This window comes from Mytilus trossulus, chromosome 3 (assembly GCF_036588685.1).
Source record: "Mytilus trossulus isolate FHL-02 chromosome 3, PNRI_Mtr1.1.1.hap1, whole genome shotgun sequence".
NCBI lineage: Eukaryota > Metazoa > Mollusca > Bivalvia > Mytilida > Mytilidae > Mytilus > Mytilus trossulus.
Window position 1 is genome coordinate 66,779,658 of NC_086375.1, and position 23,064 is coordinate 66,802,721.

At 30.5% G+C, this 23,064-nt stretch overlaps 1 protein-coding gene and 1 pseudogene across 1 annotated transcript; one reads left to right on the plus strand and one right to left on the minus strand.

Moving 5' to 3' along the window:
• Nucleotides 1–1,257: 1,257 nt before the first annotated feature.
• Nucleotides 1,258–12,039, minus strand: LOC134709654 (uncharacterized). Its single transcript, XM_063569806.1, has 9 exons — nucleotides 11,980–12,039; nucleotides 9,335–9,411; nucleotides 4,166–4,329; nucleotides 3,658–3,782; nucleotides 3,340–3,488; nucleotides 2,967–3,027; nucleotides 2,575–2,734; nucleotides 1,972–2,143; nucleotides 1,258–1,489 (listed from the first exon to the last, which is right to left on the minus strand). The coding sequence occupies exons 2-9, from the start codon at nucleotides 9,405–9,407 to the stop codon at nucleotides 1,329–1,331; spliced, it is 1,065 nt and encodes a 354-aa protein (XP_063425876.1). The 5' UTR covers nucleotides 9,408–9,411; nucleotides 11,980–12,039; the 3' UTR covers nucleotides 1,258–1,328.
• An 8,020-nt stretch (nucleotides 12,040–20,059) lies between these two features.
• On the plus strand, nucleotides 20,060–22,140 carry LOC134710967 (toll-like receptor 3; annotated as a pseudogene).
• The last annotated feature ends 924 nt before the right edge of the window (nucleotides 22,141–23,064 follow it).

Consider the following 23,064-nt stretch of genomic DNA (forward strand, 5'->3'; position numbering starts at 1 on the left):
TTATAGAAATGCAATCACGGCTACTTTACTCTTAAAAAAGTGTTTACTTATTTGGGTTTCAAAATTAAGCATAATGATCACTATTTGATATATCATTCCTAGTCAAAACTTAGTAGTAATAACAAAAAAGCGCCTCGTATTTTTATACTTAATTCAAGGACAGAAAAAGATAAACAGTTTTTATCTTTGGATAAATTTCAGAGAGCAGATGTTTTTCCCCAGGTGAAAAAGACAATTTTCACAGAGAAAGACATCTGTTAGGATTATCAAATTTATGGTTACTTTTAAAACGTTAATTTGCACTTATTCTAAATTAGCCTGTCTTTGATGTTTAACGTTTTATACATTTGTTGATTATCTATGTTCAGATACTGTATATTTTGCAGAAGTTTTGAAAAAATATTAATTAATTAAAAAATTAAATTAAAAATCAATTGTATTACACACGTTGTTTTACTTTCTATCCAGTTAATTATTTTTGTCTATATACATGAAAACAACCAAAAATTACGAAATGAAAGTCAAATTTAAAGAATAATAAACTAATTTTCAAAACAAGTTTCACTGGTTAATTACAATTTTACATTTTATTTACATTTTATACTCTTTGTTTTATTTTCCATACAATTCATTTGTTTGTTTAATAAGTGAAAGTGATCATAAATTTGTAGGTACTCCTAATAATAAGATAAATATATATAGGTTGGAACTTCTTTGGTCGTTATGCTTTTTGTTCGAGTTTGTTGTATCCTAATAGTAGCTTTAAAGAGAGGCGAAAGATACAAGAGATACATACAAACTCAGAAGTTGAATATTAATCGACAACGCCAGGGCAAAAAAGAAAAACTACAAAATGAGAAACAATAATCTACAATACACAATTTAGAATATCAAAACTTACTCCACCGAAAACACTCGGTACCGAGTGATATCGGATGCTCCGTAAGAGTGTATTTTAAACCCCCCAAAAAAAGATTTATTTTTCTTCCTGAATCCCTTTCATATTGGTAAAAGAGGGACAACAGATATCAGAGGGACAGTCATTGTATACACGTATTTAATTTTTTTTAATCTACACACACACATTCATAGAAAATGTAATATCCGTATCGACCCCTTTCCTCTTTCCCATAAACATAAATACCCTCTTTTATGGTCGTCTGGTTTATGACCACTCCTTTATTGTAACAGAGATTTGTGCAAAGAACATATTAAACACAAATCGTACTAAATTTAACATGAAAATAAAAAAACAAATGAATAGATATTATTTATTCGATTCTCTCCTTATATTATTAGTTTCCGTTGTGGTAGACGTAGTTATATCATCAGCATTTGTTATTTGGATCCTTCAGATCCTTCTGCGCTTTCAATTTTCTATACAGGTATACAACGGTAGCAGCAGATGACAAAATAGCGATGATAAAGGCAATCAGACCAAGAATCAAAGGTAATTTATTCATGCAGACATTGTCGTTAGCATCGTCATCTGAAAAAAATATATAAAATAAAACATATTCTATGTATCTTATCTTGAAAAACTATGTAAAACTACAGGCCACTTAAAACCCGTCTCTGGTGCATGTTTTTCTCACCATGTCTGACACCTATTCGTTGCGGATGACTGTAGACTACTCTTTGGTCGGGTTGTTTGACATATTCCCAATTTCCATTCTCAGTTTAGGCAGATTGTATCACGTTTTATTATTTTTAAGAGTGTGAATCGGATGAAGACTACAAGTGTGTACCCATTAAATTGATATAACCAGTCACTTTTATCTATACATAGCAACTAATATCAATATGATTCTCCAAACTTTTCATAGCTAAGGTCGTGTTTAATAATTTGCAAGATTATAAATTTTACATTTGTTCTCATTAACAATGATTAATGTTTCACTATTATTTTGAAAATTTATATCAAGCAATGTTCAAGTCAATATATTTTTGTATGTTAACACTGTATCACACCTTCAATAACTACATCATTAGCTATAATTCTAAGAGTTGAGCCAACATTGATGTCATCAAATGGTGAATTGTCGTCTGCGCCTCTCTTTTGACGGAGACTCCCGGAAACAACGACGTTCATCACATCTCTTCTTTTTCTTCCAAATCCGTTCTCGCTACTTGCACATGTTGTCTAAAATATGAATAAAACATAAGTTGAGTTGTACATACAAGGATATATTGTTATTTGTTCATTTGCCTGGTGTTTTCGTTAAATGTGTAAACATTCAATTTATAATATTAGAAATATGTGCTAGCAGTATGGTAATGCTAAAGCTTTATAATAGATAAGTGAGATACTACTATGTGCTTGTATTTTTTATATCACAAAAAATTAGGCAATTGTTTACGTTGCTGTCTGTACACACCATTTGGAGGCTACATCTCCATTTATTAAAAAAAAAAAATTTTATTAACAAATAATGCTTGTCGGTTGATTATATTGTTTTTCGTGACAGCAATTTTTCTTTACATGATGACTGCAAATCCATGAATATTTCATAAGAAAGCTTAAGTCATAATTTTCCCCCCCAAAAAATCAATTAAAATTTAGATTCCACTTACTGCTGAGCAGCTTCCTAGACAAACTTGTAACGAGCATGTGAATGTCATTGGGACTGATCCACCATTCAGATCGGTTGTTCGGAAAGCTCCGAAAGTAGCAGATAGGAAGCCTTGGGCTGGTTTGGAGTATTCTGGGAAAAGTTCTGTATCAGTTGCACAGCTGGAAAAAATGACATAAATTTTTTTTTTGAAATATATATTGTTGATTTTTTTTTGGGTTACCTATAAGAGTATGAACGCCGTTTCCTTTATTGATGTATTTGTAATAAAAAAAAAGATAGAAAAATTAATCGTTTTCTTCAATAGGTTGTATAGAAGGGTGTTTCAATTTAATTTCCATGACGAAGTTCTATAGCTAATTTATAAAAACAATTGTATTTCTCAATACTTACGAATTTTCGACTATTGGGATGGTTGAAGCCGTGCAATATTTTGATTTGATGTCAAAATCCTCTACAATGAAACAGAATATAAAATGTAAATGAATTATTGATGATTGATACATAATTGAACGTAACAAAATCTTTTCATTGAAACCTGTAGTAAACATACAAATGTATTAAAAAGATATTGAAAATACTCTATATTTAAATCCCAGAAAGGGTTTTGTAATCACCAATTCGTATATGCTATATTATAAAGAAGATTCAATTTACATTTAAAGGCGTGAATTTTCTGTATGCTTCAATTATGTTATTTTTATACATTAACATAAGAGAAGGAAGAAATTTGACAATATCCTAATGAACTGTCGGTAAAACTTACCTAAGTATTCAGCATCAAGCTCCATTGTTAAAGTCAATATGTCTGTAAGTTTAACGTCACCACCGGTTACATCCACTCCGTTGCTGTATAACTTCATAAAAGCTGTTGGCTTCACAGTTAAATTTTGACCGAGGTCATCGTCTTTGTCCCTGGAAAAGAAATACATAGTTAAAATAAATAGATGTCCATACTATTAAGGACAATAGCTGATTTTGTTGTTTTACAAAAAGATAGACATATAGATCTTCTGACTCACTCCTAGGAGTTTGTAAAGATTTATAGGTTTTTTTATTTATTACTAAAAATTATTGAACTTACAAGTTGTTGGTATCTCCGCTTAGAGATATATCCGTCAGGTCAGCCAAACACATAATTGGTATTTGTTGATCATCTCCTGTTTGATACAACTGTTTCTTCTGGACAATTATTTTAAAAGACGATTCCTGTAATAGCAAAACAAATTCCAAATTATCAAACAAATCCATTTGGTAGTTACGTGTGTTTATTATGGGCTCTGAATAAATGAATCAAAATCATTAATATAAACATACCATTGATATAAAATAAGAATGTTAATTTTGAATTTCAATATCAAAAGTTTAAGGACATCGCATCATTTTGTAATTTCTTGTAGAAATAATTTGGAGTACTAGACCAGAAACAGAAAAGTCAATATGTGGAGGTTTTTTTTCAATATAAACGAGATACATTTCTGGTTTCATTTGTGTGTTGTTTAAGGAAGCAATTGTTGTAGATGTTGCAAATTGTTTCTAACTGATAAGTTGTTTTTTTTGTAAATTGAATGCCTCGGAGACTGAATACTTACCCAAGCTATACCACAAGCAACGAAATTAAATTCATGAGTGTTAGATCCTGTCGATGTCAGTTGCTTGCAAGCGGCGCCTTGACCTTGGATATAAATGATCCCATCCTGAGCGGCATCGTTGAGTGTCAATTTAAGATTACTCTTTGTACAGCTGTCAACTGTCACTGAAATGTAGACAAATACATTATTTACTTGGATGTAGTCGTATTTGTTTTCCTTCTCAAAATGAGCATACAATAATTAATATCATTACTCCATACCAATATAATACAATTTCACAAATAAATCGTGAGACATTCATTATATCCCTTGAAATAATAATAATCGACTTTATCAAATAACTAATCGCCCCTTTGGTGACAATTAGTATTACTGACTACTTTGCGTACATAGTCCACATTTCAGTTTTCGTATATATGAAATAGACAAAGTTTCATGTTTTCTTGTAGCGACCCTTTCAAGCTGACTATAGTTTAAAACGTGTAAGCCCGCTGCATTTGTTTGTACCTATCATAAGTCAGGAACCTGTTGTTCAGTGGAAGTCGTTTGTTGATGCAGTTCATAGATGTTTCTCGTTTCTCTTCTTTTTTTTCTTTTATTAAATAAGACTGATAGTTTTCTTGTTTGAATGCTTTTCACAGTTGTCATTTTCATCGGCACAATTTGTTTAATTCAATTTATATTTAATTTGTCACCGTATAACTTAAAAAGGTAATGAAAATCACAATATCATAAAACATGTGTTTTATGAACTGCAGGGTATGAAGATGTCCATATCTTTTTTTTTAATCTCTTAATTGATTTTTTTATATCTGCTTTATAGTCTAGTCAAAATAAAGTTTAACGTCAAACTAATTGCAACAAAAGAAATTTTTGGTGAATTTGAATTATAATATATGTCTAAATAACATATAAAAAATCGACAAAAATCGATCGGCTAGTTATTTCTTAAAATCGATTTCAAATTTTCTAATAACTTTCGTGTAAATTACGTTAGAGTGAAAGAGTTCACAAAAGGGAAATAACCGCAATGTAGCAGACGAATTTGTTGTTTTGGTATCGACGATTTTGCCAGTATTGGTAAGTATTTTAATGAAATAAAAGACCCTGAGTGGTATTGTAGGTATATGTATAGAGTGAAATCCATATACAAACGTTTAGTAATGACAATTGTTTGGTTTGTACAATCTTTCAATCAACATTGTACATATTGGCTCTTGCGACGTCTTCTTATGAATTAATATTGAATTTAAGCCCAGAAACTGTCATAAGTCGTTTGGTTATTAATAAAACCAATTACCCTTTACTATAATTTATCCAAAACATCGAAAAAATCGCATTTTGTGACCACTGCTAGCCTACGCTATTTCGGATGAAAAAAAGTATGGAAAGCCGTTATCGTTATTACGTATTTGCAATTATCGAAAAGAACATTGAAATTTTAACGTTTTAAGGGCAATTCTGTCCTTTGCAAGTTAAATATTTTCTATCACTATTTTATTTCGTTTAATACCAATTGATATTTGCACTTTTTATACATTTTATAGTGTAAATTGCGGTTTTATTATTTATATTCATGTATGTCATATATGCCTTTTCTGTATATTTTTGTTTAAATATTGGCGGCTCTTAGTGATATTATTTAATTATTTGCATTTTCATCTTATGTGTATGAATACATACAATTTACGAGGCAAAAGAATAATTAATTATTTGTTTTATATTTTAAATCCTGTAAATATAACCAAAAGTTTAATGCGTGACTCAAAATAACATACATGCATATATGTATTCAATGAAAAAAAAACACCTAAAAGGTTGATATTTAAATTAACATTTATTATTATTATTTCAGATGGCACAATGGACAACTGCATCTTTTGTGACAAGCTCCTGGAAAACGGCGAACAAACAGTTAAACTGGGAAAGAAAGGGTGTGATAACATCAACAAAATCAGCTCCGACAGACAACAAGAAATATTAACTGTACCAGGTCTTAGAGTTCACCATGATTGCAGACGTGATTTCATTAACCTTAAATCGACGAGATGGAAAAAAAGCGTGGATGAAGACACAGAAATAAGTACTCCGGAAAGAGGGTTAAGATCCAGCAAACTACTTTTCAAATTTAAAGAAAACTGCTTGTTCTGCGGCCAAACAGCAAAGAACTACAAAAGAAAAAGAGGATATGACGTTGTTTGTGTCAGAACTTTAGAATTTCAGTCTTCAGTTGAGAGTTCATGCAGAGAGAGAAATGACAAATGGGGAGAAGAAGTATTAAGCAGAAAACAAATGGCTCATTCTGATTTGCATGCTGCAGATTAGTTTTTTTTAGTTTAAACATATTTATTTATAGTGGATTGGGAAACAAGTTTTGCAACTTATATTATTCCCTTTCCACTTTGCGGGTGCGAGTGCTGCCTTGTAGCGGCATTAGCCTACTCTTTTTCGAAATCTACAAAGGTGTCTTTAACGTGCAAGAGATATGGCTCTCTCTTAACACGGGTCAGCCATTTATCATCCCCTTCCGACGGACTATCATCGTTTCCTCAAGACCATACTCGCAGATGGTGTCAAGGGATGCGGTGTACCATGCACAATGCAACTCAAACTTTAGAACTGGCAAGCAAATGCCACAAACTATTGCTAAAACACCAGAAGACAATTTGAAAAAGAGAAAATTATCCTACGCAGGTAGACCAAAAAATGACATAGCAGAAAACGGATTCCAGGCAATTATGTTGAGGATAGAAAAGAATCAAAAGCAGATATCAATCGCCGAATTAGTACGGGAAATGGAAAAGTTATGTGGTTTAGACAATACTTATTCAGTTGTCCACATGAAGAAGAAAATCCAGGATTATTTTGGTAAATCTATAATGTTTACAGAAGAAGAAGGAAAACCAAGTGTCCTAACGTTTCTTGACAATATTTCGCCAATATTGCATAACTTTTATAACCGTATAGGAAAAGAAAATAAGGAAGAAGAAAAATAATCTATTATATCAACTGCAGCACAGCTTATAAAAGAAGACATCAAGCTTGTAACATCGAAAGACATGTTCTATCCGTCTGCAGAAGAAATGGAGTCCGAGACCTCAAATGCTGACTATGTCCCTCGTTCACTACGAATATTTTTGAACTCATTATTTAGCGAAGCAGATTGTGTCACTAAAATTTCAGCTTTTGGACATGCAATTATACAGGCAACAAGACCCTGGTCCTGATACGAAGGATGCAATGCATCTTAAGCGAACGAAAGGAATCTTCGGGACAAAGGTAACATTTACAGAGACAACGCCTTTTAGGTCAAAGAAGGAAACATTTCTGGCTAACAATGAAAATAAACAGAACTTTATTGAAATGCTGAGTAAAAAGAAGCATTCCAATGGTATTGAAACGAAACATGCCTCAGCAGATGCAGATGTCCTCATCGCTAAAACTGCAGTGGAATCGTCCATTTCACACCCAACAATACTCCTTGGTGAACATACTGACCTGTTGGTACTTCTGTTGTACTATTACAATTTTGGATCTAAAAATCTTATCTTCAAACCAAACCATGATAAATAGACTAAGTCAAAAATATGGGAAAGTCGTTCTTGGACAAGACATGTGTAAACTTCCTTCCGATCATTCACGCAATAAGTGGTTGTGATACGACATCAAAGTTGTATGGTGTAGGGAAGGTAGCTACGTTAAAGAAATTCATTGATAGTCCAACATTAAAAGAACTTGGTGGGGTCTTTTTGAAAGAGTCTCTTGTTGAAGACGTCAAGAATGCCGGGGAAAAAGTAATCACATTTTTGTACGGAGGTGTTCCGCACGAGGCACTTGACATTTTCAGATATAAAAAGTTTGCAAACCGAGTTCTAAGAAGTGATTCAAATACATACTCTACCACCAACTACTGAAACTGCTACATATCACAGCTTAAGAGCATATTTCCAAGTTCAGACATGGATTGGAGGAGAAGAAATAGATCCTTGTGATTTCGGTTGGTTAGTCGTTAATGGAAAACTGATGCCTATTAAGACTAAAAGACAACCCGCTCCACAAAGACTCCTTTCAATCATACGTTGAAACCGTAAGACTAATTGTGATACTCGTCGCTGCACATGTCGAAAACACGGTTTAGAATGTAATATCTCATGTGGTGAATGTCGTGGTCAGAGCTGTATGAATTCAAGGCATGGTGACATTGATGTAGAAGCTGACGAACTTTTCTCAGATTCAAGTTAAAAACTGATATTAATCATGATATATTGTTGTCAGTTACATATTTTGTACGTCAAGGAGGCAACCACTTAAAATGTCCTTTTATTTTATCAATTTTGAAGATATACTACTGTTTTAAATAAGCTCCATATATCGTTCTTTTCAATCACAAATATTCAATCACGTTTTTCTAAAAAAAAAAAAATCTATAGCGTGTTTTATTAAAGTACATTTTACACAGATAAACAGTTTAAGTTTCAGTTTTCTGTAATTTTTCATTAAAAAGTTACTTTTTAACCCAAAAATTTGGATGTTTACTAAACAGTAAAGATGATCATCGTATTGTGAGGTAACATACTGTCTAAAAAATGTTTAAAAATCGACTTGTTTCTGCTTTGACTATCAGTGATGATTAATTTCCAGTTTTTAGCGATTTTTTTCACAAAAATACAGTTTTTAACCCAAAAATTTCCATTTTTTAATAGATTTTTTATAAAATATTGTCTCTTATATAAGAAATCCGTATAGCTGTTCTCGTACATTTAAGTCATGTCTTATATTTTTGTCAGTATAATAAAATATAAGAAATTTCCAGTTTTCAGCGATTTTTGTGCAAAAACACATATTTTGACCCAAAAATCAGCGAAAATTAGCCGATCGATTTCTGTCGATTTTTTATATGATCAATAGCATATACCAATAGATCGAATTTTACCAAGAAACCTTTTGTTGCAATTAGTTTGAGGTTGGGCATTTTTTTTAGCTAGATTGACTGGACTATTAATACACAGCATCTCGGTAAATATCCATTTTTTATACAATTATGAAGATACTTAAAACCCATTTTACATGGATCTAACCGTTAAAGCCAAAATTAGAATGCAGAAAATTTGGAAATAAATTAAAATAAGTTAAGTCACGTGTCAGAAATTAAAAAAAAACTATACTTACGAGCAGGAGAAAACTGAGCCAATGATCCAGACAAAACAAGACTCAAGACAAAAGAAATTCTAAGCATTTCCATTCTTCTGTAAAAGATATAAATATAAAACTTTGAAAACACTAAATAAACATGACTGTGGTTAATGAAACGTACAGTACTACCTGTGACTTTATCTTATTAATGATGGCCATAAAAAATATGTTCACCATGGTGGCCCTATATGACCATCATCATACCCCCTGTTGCTTTTTGAATACACAAGGTATTACTCAAAAACTAGTCAAGGATAAAGGGACATCTTGAATGCATTGAAGTGTTAAAATTATATAACTTACAGGTCAGGTGTCTCAGGTAAAATATACATGTATGTGTTTGTCAAATTTAATGAGTGTGATTATGTCATAATTTATGACAAGAAATTCAAAAATAAAATGAAATAATAAAACTAGTTGAACAAACAGCTTAATTAAAAAATAATTGTCTCCTGACTATTAGTTTTGATAGTATACCTTTTACATAATTTTAGATCAATTTAAGTTATTTTTTATATTAAGTTTATTTTTTGGTAGTGAAAAATAAATGAATATCATTTTCAAATATACTGCAAACATTTACAATGCCTGCCTTTTTCTATTGATAAGGTGTTTCTCAAATTAATTTTCTAAAATCAAAATGGTTTATTATTGTAGATAGACTGATCTGCATTCAACATTGTTAAACATATAATTATGATTGTCTTTAGGACTTATGCTAAATAAAATTAAGGCAATTCATTATTTCTTTATTGAATAAAATATTTATAAGTATTAGAAATATTCATTACAGCAAAATTTGATAATATTTTTATTGTCATATATGTTATTTTAAACATGATCCATGTTTTTCTATAATGAGAAGGTAAATAATTTTCAAATGGATTATCTCAAAGTTGTTTTGTTAATTTTACTATCAAGGAATAGGTGTTCTTCATTGACTTACATGAGGCACAGTTTACACATTCTATCCTTTCTAGGAATTTTATATAGTCCACTATTTTTCTATTTCTAAATAATGACCACAAATTCTCTACCTATTGACACAATCAAGTTTACAGTTTTTATCATAAGTTTTTATTTTTAGATTTTTCTTTAAATTCATTTTTTATTAAGGACTTTGAAAGTCTTAATTCATTCAAGTCCCTGCAATTATTGAAATATTCGTTGTAAATGTATAGAATATGTATCATGCCAGTTCAGCACTATCGACAATATAATTTACTGAAAAAAAATGATTTAATTATTAGGCCATTAAAGTGTCACCATCTTTAGAAGTGCACTTTATTTTTTGCTGGAGACAAATTTTGAAAGAAATTAACCAAACTGAAGATAACATATTTAATAAGTTTCAAGACAATTTCTTTTCTTAAGATTCTCTTGATTCAGATATAAAAGAACATTTTTCATTGTGATTAGCATTTTTTATGAACATTTATCAAAATTTGATGATAGCTAGGTGGGCATTTGGAACATAACATTTTGGTGAGTGTTTGTGCATAACTCTTGTGAGATTTGACAAAATGTTTGAAGACAATTTAGATAAACAAAATTAGTTTTTCCTAAAGCATATAATGGTACTTGTAGTTTTCCTGAATAATATAAGATGTTATCAAAATTTGTTGTAAAAGAATTGATATTGATCATCTTATTTTGTTAGGAAACCAAATTGTTTAATTTTTTATTTAAAATATCACTTGCATGATTATTAGTTATTATTAATAGTAATAACTCATTAAATAATGTTAACAAACACTTGAATACAATGTACATCATGTACATTTATATAAACCTTTTACTTAAAAAAACAATTATTAAAAGTCTGTTTACTTCAAATGCTAGTCAATAACTTTATCTTTGACTTTTTGCCATTTCTACTCAAGATTCTTACTAAAAAGAAATTAAAAGAATAAGAAACAAATGATACAAAAATGAAAAAAAAAACAATTAAGAAATTAAAAAATTAAATAAAATTAAAGACAAAAAAATAATAATAAATTAACAGACTAAAACAATATGTTAATCTACATTTTCAAAAAAAGGTGAAATGTCAATTTTAAAAGAAACCCAAGTTACCTGTAGAAGTTAATTTTAATGAAACAAACCAGCTGAAAATTTCAACCCTGATTGATTTTAACAGGTAACATAATTAGATAAAAAATCTGCCTATCATTTATGACCCCCAATAAATGGCCAACATCTCAAGATTGAATACCCCAATAAATGTCCACCATTGGATGTTGACCATGCAAGAGGGTGGACATAACTAAGAGGAAGTCACAGGCTGTACTGTATTTGAAGAAATAATTCGATGCAGGAAACTGTACAGAAAAAAGTACACTCTGTTTTCAATTGTGAACATCAGTTTTGTTAGAAACTTGAAATTTAGTTGCATCATAGACCTATTTTTTATTCAAGTTATCAAATTATTATAATTTCATTATTTCTTTTTTTCAAGCGATTTGCAAAAACAAAGAGTCATTGAGTTATGTCGCTTTTAACCAAATAAATGTTGAAATAATATACTGTTCTTTGACGTCTCAACATAGTACTTTTCTTGTATTTTTATGATAATAATAATTTATTAAATATTGGAATTAAAAGTTGTATTGAATATTTACCTTATGCAGAATCTACAACTGGAATCTCTCAAGAGGTTAGGAGGTCAGGTGTGTGCCAGTTAGATGTTAGCGGACTTATTTATACATTTTTGCAGTCATGATAAATTATTCTACGATAATTAATTCATTTCAATATAATTAGGTTAATTGTTAAGTTAATAATGTTTTATCATTATCATTAGTTCAACAGTTATAATCAAAGATGACAACAAAATCAAACAATATTCCGCCATAATGATATTAACCTGAAAATATATTATGCACCTGTGAAAGACTTGTATCTCTATTAATAATAAATCATATTATTTCTGGTTTTTCAAGCCTTTGTGATGAATCAGAATCATAGATTTGTTACTTAATTTAATTTTCCTTAAAAATCTTTTCTAAATTGACACCTTCTAATAAAAAAATGTATCATTATATGCTTTTAAAAACTTTGTCGTAAGAACAGATGTCAGAAGTGAAAAACTTTGTATAAAATAACAGATTTATAAAAAATAAAATATGTATATTGTTAGCAACAAAAGGCAGTCAAGATGTCAAAAACATTGAATAAAAAGATAAACATGTAAAAGTCCATGTATTGGCAGTGATGAAACATTGGTATATATACTGTTGTTTGCTAATTTTTTTGTCTTTTTTAATTTATTTTATGACATGGTCAATTTGTTTTCGAATGATGAGTGTGAGTAGCATTTAAGTATCTTCATCCCCTTGTATACACAATCTAGAAAATATCTGAACGAATAAAGAACAATGATATCCGTAGTAATACCCTAGCGGTATGTTGTGATAAAAGGGCAAATATAAAATGGGTCAATTCAAAAGTTGAAACACGTATGCTCTAAAAGAAAAAATGAAAAAACTTAAAGTACCTTCCAAAATTCTGTAATCTTACTTTCAAATGACACTCCGTAAATGTCATTGACACCACCGTGTATTGGTTGATCTTTACGATATGTCTGTGTCTAAACTAACTAACGACGTTTAACCACATCTTGGATTGTGGTTTAACATCTAAGTCGTCTGCCTGCTAAGTACCTAACGGGACCTATACTATGATCTACTCTTGTTTTTTTCTTTGGTCGGGTTGTTGTCTCTTTGACACATTCCCCATTTCCATTCTCAATTTTATTTCCAACCACAATATGACTGTTTTGCCGAGTATAAATTTGCATGGCTATAAGATGTGTCTCTTTATTAATACATCTACCATTTATGTATTTAGTTATGATGTATCTGTTGTGGGTTCGGTTGGATATTGTGTTATGTATTTGTTGAATTCTATATTTCTGGTACATTTCCCCAGAATGTCTTTTTTGACATCATTGTCGAGGTAATTCTAGCCATACACCAGGTTCAACCCATCTTTTTTTCTTAAAATGTCCGTTACCAAGTCAGAAAAATGGCAGTTGTAATCAAATAGTTCCTTTATATGTATGTTGACGAGTGTTTTTGTTTAACTTCAGTGTTGGTCAGTTGTTTTCATCTTATAGTTGATGTGTTGTTTCTCTCGGGTTTAGTATGTAACCGGATTTGTTTTCTCTCAATCTATTTATGACTATTAAACAGCGGTATACTACTGTTGCCTGACTTCATGTTCCTGTTTAGCAAAAACGTACGGGGTTGTTGCTACGGAAAAGGGTCATCAGAGACACAGATATTCAAAATGGTCAAACAGTTAGCATTTGTAAAACTCTCTAAGGGTTGATGTCAACATTATTATATAGAACGCTTGATGCAGAAGTTTCATTCTGAGCAGTAACCTATTTGAATATTGAATTAACTTTGAAATATCAAATCCACATACACGTGCTGCTGGAATGTTGCTGAACAGAAATAGAAAGTTTGCAATGTATAATAAAATATTCTTTGATTATACAAAGATAAATTTTCATTTTACCATTTATGCCAAGTTCTTAATGAAAAATATTTTGTGTTTTGTGTTTCAAATTCTTTGAGATAGACACAATTGTGAGATAGAGACAATTGACATAGTCTTATAACTCTCAGTGGAAGAACTTAATATATATACCGGATAACGTAAACAAAAGCTAAAGACTAATTTTCTCGTTTAAAGTTCATTTGGCCAAAAAAGTCATATGAGCTTCTCTCATCACTTCGCGTCCGTCGTGCGTCATCGTCAAATAACTTTAACAAAAACGTTCTCCTCTGAAACTACTGGACCAATTAGAAATGAACTTCACCACATTCATTCTTTTAGTATCTATTGAAAACAAATTGGTTCGATGACCCGGCCTGCTAATTAATATCAATGCTAAATGTTGAAAATGAAACTAATTGTAAAAATGATGGTAAAATATATAACATGATGAAAAGTAATACCCATTATCCTTATAACCGTCTTAGATCGAAAAATCTGTAAAGACAGAAATGACAATATCTGTATATCATCCATTTGTACACATTAAAAACTGTCGAACACTTCTTTTAGGAGGTATTGCCCTTATAAGTTATATGATAGATATAGGAAGATGTGGTGTGAGTGCCAATGAGACAACTCTCCATCCAAATAACAATTTAAAAATTAAACCATTATAGGTTAAAGTACGGCCTTCAACACGGAGCCTTGGCTCACACCGAACAACAAGCTATAAAGGGCCCCAAAATTACTAGTGTAAAACCATTCAAACGGGAAAACCAACGGTCTAATCTATATAAACAAAACGAGAAACGAGAAACATGATGTTCTGTTTAACAATATTTCCCTTTTTTCCATAATCCTTAAAAATATATAAATAGTTATCAAAGGTAAAATTATAGTGAACGATGTGTATGGCTAAAGGGATCAAAGGGACAAGATATACAAATTAGACAAAATAGCCGGAATAATTGTTCTTGATAATACATGTTTACCATGTTTTGTGTTTTGGTCGAAACTAGAAGAAAAAAATACTATTGACGAAAAAAAAGTATCTCAACAATATTTACAAATAGAAAAAATCTTTAGTTGACTCCTTATTCGAACAAGTCAGTCAACACGGCTGAACTTTTACTTCGACCTAAAAATTGAGGATAGGATATAGCCCTTGAAAGTCACAAGGTAGAATCTGGTTACAGCAAAAATGTTTAAGATAAGATTTACAAAATGATTAACATAACTGAATTTGTCATTTGACCTCACATACCATTTATTAATCTTTGACGGAAAAAGTAAATCAAAAGTACAGAATTCTTAGAAAATTTTAAAAAGGGTGAAGTACATAAAACCTCACAACACAAACGTTAGACTAAATCAACTAATACAAAGAATGATAAACAACTGTCATTATCCTGACTTTGTACAGACATTTGACGCTTAACCTAGCTAATCCTCCCACTTGTGTGACAGTTGTTTATAGTTCCATTGAGCTGACAACATTGATGCATTAACCCAAATAGTCATCATAGGTAAATGTAATAATAATTTGGATCAAGCAGCCAAATGAGTAACCATGCATCAAAGACATGCAAAACAGCTGACTGAAATACGACATTTTTACTTATTCAGCGTAATAGACGGCACACTTAACTCCCCAAAATACTAATGAACCATAATTAAAAAAGTGTAAAGTAAATTAACAAAAAATTGAACTCTGAGAAAATTCAAAACGGAAAGTTCATAATCAAATGGCAAAATCAAAAGCCCAAACATATCTGACGAATTAATAACAATTGTCATATTCCTGTCTTGGTAATTTGTTATATGTAAGACACAGCATGGTATAATTACTTAATTTGGTTTAATAGTTTGTCAAACCTCTAACTTGTATGACAGTCGTTATAAATTAAGCAAATGATTCTCGGGGTTTGCATTACTCTTTCATAAAACAGACTGTCCAAGAGAGAGCAAATGAAGATTTATCTGACAGTAAGAAAATGATTTCGATAAAATTGAGGAAGGTGACTTTTAACGACCTTGACTATCCAAAATTAAAACAAGTATTATTCTGATTTGATAAAAAAACGAGATATCCAAAATAAGTCGAATACTTTTGACTATCAAATTATAAGATATAACATGCCGCAACCCGGTTTCGGTTTCGCTTGAAGTATGTTTACCTTTAAATATCTAAAATACTTCAATTTTTAAATATTAGCCTTTGGTTAGAATACGCCTTTTCCGTTTAAGCAACCAAATTTTAAAAGTCAATTTAGACTGTTGGGTCATCAAATATATGCATATTTCTTATCAAATAAAGTCTCATTCAATAGTGTATGATCCTATCTGATGGCGTGTTAGAAAATGATATGATTTGTTTCTGTTAACATTTCCATCGGGATAATAAATCGCATTTTAATCGAAAAATGAATACTACAATGATTTACTTTGATCATGTAGAAGCCGTTTGCAATGATTGCATTTTAATGAATGTATCTTTATCAGTTATATTTCAACTTGCATACTCGTATTGTAAATGATAATTCAGGTATATATATACTGAAGACCAAAATGAGTAAAAATTCAAAATTTTCCATTCGACTCATTTAAGTACCATTCTGCCGAAGAATCAGCAGTGGTGAAAACATAACAAAAAAAAAACCCACGCAATTTGACATTGATTATAGTTCATAATATGTAGTTATGCACACAAATAACATCCATTTCCGTTTTCTGTTCTGGTTATAGAAGATACAATTTGGTTGAAATGCACTAGAAATTAACAAATAAGGGGAGATAACTATGTAATTTGCTATCATTCTAACAAATTTTCTAATCGAGTTACTAGTATTTGATATTACCAGACACACACAAACGAAAGACTAATAATTTTTAACTCAGGATGATGGTTAGTATTAAATATCATGATTAGCCTAATGGGTTTTTTCTTATCATGTTTTGAATTTAACTAAATTGCCTGATTCTTGCAAAGACTGGCACTTAAGACGAAATCCTAAAAATCATTCGTGTTTCAAATGTGCCCTTTTTTAAGACAATACAGAACGGTTTGAGATGTCAATGTGTACTTATCTTCCTATATATACTTATGACATACAACAAAACAGGTAAACGCATAAATAAATTTTAAAACGTTTTCCTTATAAATGACTCAAACCATATCATGAAAATATTAATATAAACAAATGAAAGAATTCTTGGTAGGCAAGGGCTCATATCCCATCCTTAGGACAACCCCTCCCCCCAAAAAATGAGTCACTAAATTTAAAAAAACAAAACACATTAGTATTAACCGTGGTTTTTAATATTTTAATAAACATATATTTTATTGTTTGCATAAAAAACAAAATTTAAAACAAGGTTTCGTTTTTCAATGGTTGTCGTTTGGTGGTTTGGTTCATAAGTGTTTCTCGTTATTTCATTTTTATATAGATCATACAGTTGATTTTTCTGTTTGGATTGTTTTTTACACTAGTCATTTTGGGGGACATTTGGCTTCGCGTTGAAGGCTGTACTTTGACCTATGGTTGGTTACTTTTTACACATTGTGCATTGGACGTAAAATTGTATCATTCGCTGTCATACCACATCTTCTTATTTATATACAACCTAACCTTCAAAATATTATAATTAGTATACAAACATGCACGATGACAGCACTATATTTGAATACAAATAGAAACAAATATATACCTGTTATATATTAAGACGACAGTAGTTTATTGAAGTTAAAGTCTAATCAATCGACATGTCAACAGGGTAATCGTCTCCTGCTATAAATGCACTATCCACCTTGCGATTTCACACTCAGTCAAAATGTCACAAGTGGGAGTAGGATTCAATCGGTAAAATATCATATCAAAGATCGTAAAAATATGACGCTAGTGAGTTGAGAAAACGCCACATCGTATTTCCACACTTTCCATTTTATTTATTGTGAAAACCTATCGTAAAATCATTAGAACTAATAAAACAACAAGTTTCCTTATGTGGGAATTAAAATATAGAATTCACCAAAATGGATATATAATTTGTTAAATACAAACCGGTAAGATTGTGATAGTGATCTTATGCATGTTGTTGCGAGGGTGTCAGTTTTTACTATCATTTATACTCTTTTCATAAAGTCACCGTATAGGACACATGTACATTAGGAAAACAAAATGTTGTTAAGACGTTCTAGATTTCAATAATAATTTTTTTATGAACAGGTTTAATTCAGAATGAATATTAATTTACATACAAACATACAAACAAAACACAAGCAAACAACAAAAAATTACAATAATCAAAATATTTCTATGAACAACAGGACGTAAGTTGTAAGGTTTTCCTGGTGCTCTGGATGAATAATCCAGCAGTTCCTATCTATGATAAATCTTTTAAAACAAGACAAAACAAATCAAAGCGACGTCAAACTATGACTTATCGGGAAACGATTCAGTTTTCGACTGATTTTTATCTTTCAAACTTTTTTAACCTAAATAAATAATAATAATAAAATTCTTTATTTAACGAAGGTAACACATTTAACAATTACATGTTAATCTCCCATGGGGCCTTCAAAAACTATTAATACAAATAGAAAACGGACAAAAATACATACAAAATAAAATACATAATACAGTTAAATATAGCAGCTTAAATATTGAATAAGCACATAAATGAATTCAGTAGAAGAAAAATTATGCATTAGTTTCGTGCATCTTTATTCTGTTCAGTTAGAAAATAGTTTGATCAGTTGGTCTTTAATGTATCTAAATTTATCTATTTCTTTAATATTATTTGGTTAATTATTCCAGGTAATAAGACCAGAATATTTAAAAGTTCTTTTAAAAAAAAAGAGTTCATGAAACTCTATGTTTTAATGCCATTTGGTTTGATAACGTTAGAAGAACATGTGTGCCATTTTTAATGAAAACGTAAATAGTAAACAATTGTGGTTTTTTTTTTACAATCATGAACATTTGATAATTATGAGTAATTTCTGAATAAACATGTATAAGATTTTATAATACTTATAAAATACAAAAATTACAACTTATTTAACAAAAAACAATTTGTGTTTATCTATTAAAACAAAAAAGTTATGTCTTTCTTTCAAAAGGGTAAATACGGCAACAAATCCGAATTTTGAGAAAATATACAAAATTTCTACCTCATTTAACTCAAAAGTAGCACACGAAGGTATATGTTTATTACATATTTGGTTTAATCAGATAAAAAATAGTCTATATGGATTTTTTTTTATCAAAATGTAAATAACGGATCAAACTGTATCGTAAGCCCTTAATATTATTTAGAGTTTACTAAGCATAAATAAACTGCATATGGAAATGCATTTACATTTACAATTTGGGTCAGTTACAATAAAGCATAGCTTATATATATGCGTTTATGTTACGTATAAATTATGTTGAATGTCGGAAGTAAATAAAAAAAGTTCCATTTTTGTAAGGTGTCTTTATTCCAAATATGGGTTTATTTTGTAACTACTAAATGAATAATATTATAATATAACGTCCACTAGGTTGCCTAATAAGGTTTATGTAATTAGTTAATGTAAATTGTGACAACCATCAGTTTACCGTTACTGAATAATTGTAATTTAAACACATAGGAATCAAATGAAATCAGCGAACGAATGTAAGTATTTGATTTTAATTCACTGGAAAAAAAAATATAAAAAAGTGTACTAGCATTTCTGAAAACCTTTATCTCATGTCATGCTTTTGCATATATATTTTATGTTTTGATATTCTTGAAAATTATTACCACAAAATTGAAACATCGTCCTGTCTTACCGAGATTTTAGAATAAAAGACAATACATTTATCTTCTGTTCTCAGTTATCATTTATTTAAGAATTAATTTATTCTGCTTTAATTTGTTTTAACTGTCAATATATATATATATATATATATTATTGTAGAGTAAGCATGGCGAATATTTATAGATTTTTGCAAGTCAAATACATATAAGTTCCCATTCACCGGGTAATTAAGAGATGAATACTTATGATTTGTATGGTTTAATTATTGGAAACAATTATCAATGTACTATGAAATGGTATACCTACAAATACTATATGAGTTATTTGTATGTATTTACAGGTATTTACAGTTATCAACTATGGTCATATCATATATTTGGTTTGGTATTATTGTAATATCAATGATCATGAGTATAATCAACGCTGATACTTATCATAAATGTGGAGAGTGTTGCAAGTGTCGTCTTACAACCAGGGGATACAAAACTGCCATTTGCAATGGATCATACATTCCAACATTGCCAGTATCTGTTGAGGAAATTGAACTAAGAAACTCAAAACTTAATGATATCGGGCGATTTTCCTTGATAAATATTACATTGCAGAACGTGTTTGTATTAGTATTGTCAGGGAACTCTATACGCTACATACACGAAGAAGCTTTTGTTAATTTAACATTGTTAGCTGTTTTAACAGTCAATAACGAAACTTCCTTAAGTGTTGATGTTTTGAAGAAAGCACTAACAAAACTGTCTTCAAAATTTTTAAAAACACTTCGGTTTACTAATAACAACTGGGAATATATTCCAAATGATATGTTTGACTCGTTCGTCAATACAAAGATACAAAATGTTCATCTTATAGAGAATCAATTTTCCGATCTCAACGGGTCAGCATTTAGAGTTTTAACGTTTTGTCAGAATTTAGTTATTGAGTACAATAAACTCACAAAGATACATTTCTGGACGATGCAACGTCTTAAAAGGTTAGGACTTGAGGGGAATAGATTAGCGAAAGTTCCAAATTTCTGTGGCTTTCAAAACATTTTATTTCCGAAACTCGAGATTCTTTCCTTGAGCGAAAATAATATCGGGAATATAGATAACACGTCTTTTATATGTCTGCCTAAACTCAAGGTTTTGAAAATGAGGGGCATTTCCATTGTTGAGCTACAAAATAACGTATTTTCCAGTCTTAAAAAATTAAAGGAGGTAAATTTAGAAAAGATTAATACTTTAAAACGGATCGGAGATTTTGCATTTAACAATACTTCTTTAAAAAAGATTTATATGCCTAACTGTAAATTTCGCTTTGACTTGAAAGAGAGATTTAACCACTACACAATCTTTAAATTCTGTTCAAATTTAAATTATGTGAATCTTGGACTCAATCATTTACCAAATAATGCAAGTATTCTTCATTCAATGTTCAAACCGCTTTATAATCTCAGGTCACTGCTGCTGCATTCCACCGGACTCATCGATTTACCAAGCAATTTGTTTACCAATTTAAGAAAGTTACGTGAACTGAATTTACACGACAATAGTTTACACAACTTTGATAGCAGCAGAAAAATATTCGGTAATATCACATCCTTGAAATCTCTAGATCTCAGCTCTAACTTGATTTCAACTATGAACAAAACCTCGCTGCCATCTAGATTACTAGATAATTTGGAAAAAATCAATTTCGGTTCCAATCCCTTTTCCTGTACATGTGACCAAAAATGGTTTTTGGAATGGATTAAACAAACTGAAGTAAAAATTGTTGGTTATCCACAACGCTACAAATGTCGATATCCAAATGATTTAGAAGGAGAATACTTAAAAAATTATAACCCAACGGACGATATTTGCCATCCATGGAATCCGTTATATACTATGGCTATAGTGTTGTCATGTTTTGGTGTATCAATCTTAGCCATTATCATTTGCATTTGGATATGTCAGAATAATATGAAGAATACTGTATACCTTCTCAGAGTTGTATACAATCACAGACAAGGTCAAGTTGCATTCGATGAACGTTTAAATTACGAATATCACGCATTTGTTGTCTACTGTGATGCTGACCGAGAATGGGTTCACAAAGTCTTTTTGCGCAAAATGGAAAGAGACGAGGGAATAAAACTCTGCATTCACCAAAGAGAGTTTGACGTTGTGGAAACTATTACAGGAAATATTGACAAATATCTTGAGAAAAGTTGGAAAGTGGTTGTTGTGATGTCAAATGACTTCGCCAAAAGTGAATGTGTCAGTGGGAACTTGATGTAGTCCAGGAAAGACGACGACGTCAAGGAAAAGACGCTTTCTTGTTAATAATGCTGAAGACAATTGATTCAAAGCACATGACAAGTCCATTGCGTACGTTACTGGAGAGTACTCCTCATGTAATGTACCAGACAGGTGTAGGAGAAGACCTGTTCTGGAGGGTCGCAATAAAATCTTTACAAAAACCACTAGGTCTTCCTCCGGTGCCAGTTCTATAGTGATATTGCTATGAATTTTTATAGTATTGATTATTCAATCATTATTTGTAGCAATTTGTACTTATATGTTTTTGATTATTTTGTTATTTTACTTATTTCTATTATCTTTAAACTAATGATAATCACAAGTATTCCTAATAAAATTTTGTGTGTGTATGTAAGGCAAATATACATTTGATCATTGCTACAAACAGGGGGCGATCGAAACCAGAGGAATAGTCAAATTCATAGAATGAAAATAAACTGACAATGCCAAAAAATAAAAAAAAAGACAAATAGTTATCAAAGGTACCAGGATTATAATTGAGTACGCCAGACGCGCGTTTCGTCTACATAAGACTCATCAGTGACGCTCATATCAAAATATACATCAAGCCAAACAAGTACAAAGTTGAAGAGCATTGAGGATCCAAAATTCAAAAAAGTTGTGTCAAATACACCTAAGGTAATCTATGCCTGGGATAAGAAAAAACAGAGAAATAAAAGTACACAAGACACAAAAGAGAAAACTAAATACAAAGCAACACGAACCCCACCAAAACATATTACACGTTTTATTAAATCAGATATTTTGCATTTCACTGCAGCTATACCTCGCAACAACTTTCTTGTTTGTGTATGATGGAATCCATGACTTCATGTTTAAAACTATGTCAAATACATATCGATTTTTTTAAGTAGAAGCTGTTCTTGATCCCAGTCCAGTTTTTTAAATTATAACCATTTCCCATAAAAATAAAACGAAAGAAGTAATGGATCTTCATACACCTGCATAGTTGTACAAAAAGGAAGAACACAACTGGTACATCAACCGTTTAGTCCAAATCTATTGCGGTAAACTTCTAGTACTTTTGTTTCAAGTATCCACGAAAATAAGTTGGTTTTCAGTATGCCTTGAAATTAGTTTTTTTTCTGTTATCCTTT

Coding starts and splice junctions, on each gene's coding strand:
- LOC134709654 (XM_063569806.1), bottom strand. CDS start 9,407: ATGGAAATGCTTAGAATTTCTTTTGTCTTGAGTCTTGTTTTGTCTGGA. Junction 2,144..2,574: donor GTCTAGGAAGCTGCTCAGCA/GTAAGTGGAATC, acceptor TTCATATTTTAG/ACAACATGTGCAAGTAGCGA. Junction 1,490..1,971: donor TAATGATGTAGTTATTGAAG/GTGTGATACAGT, acceptor TATTTTTTTCAG/ATGACGATGCTAACGACAAT.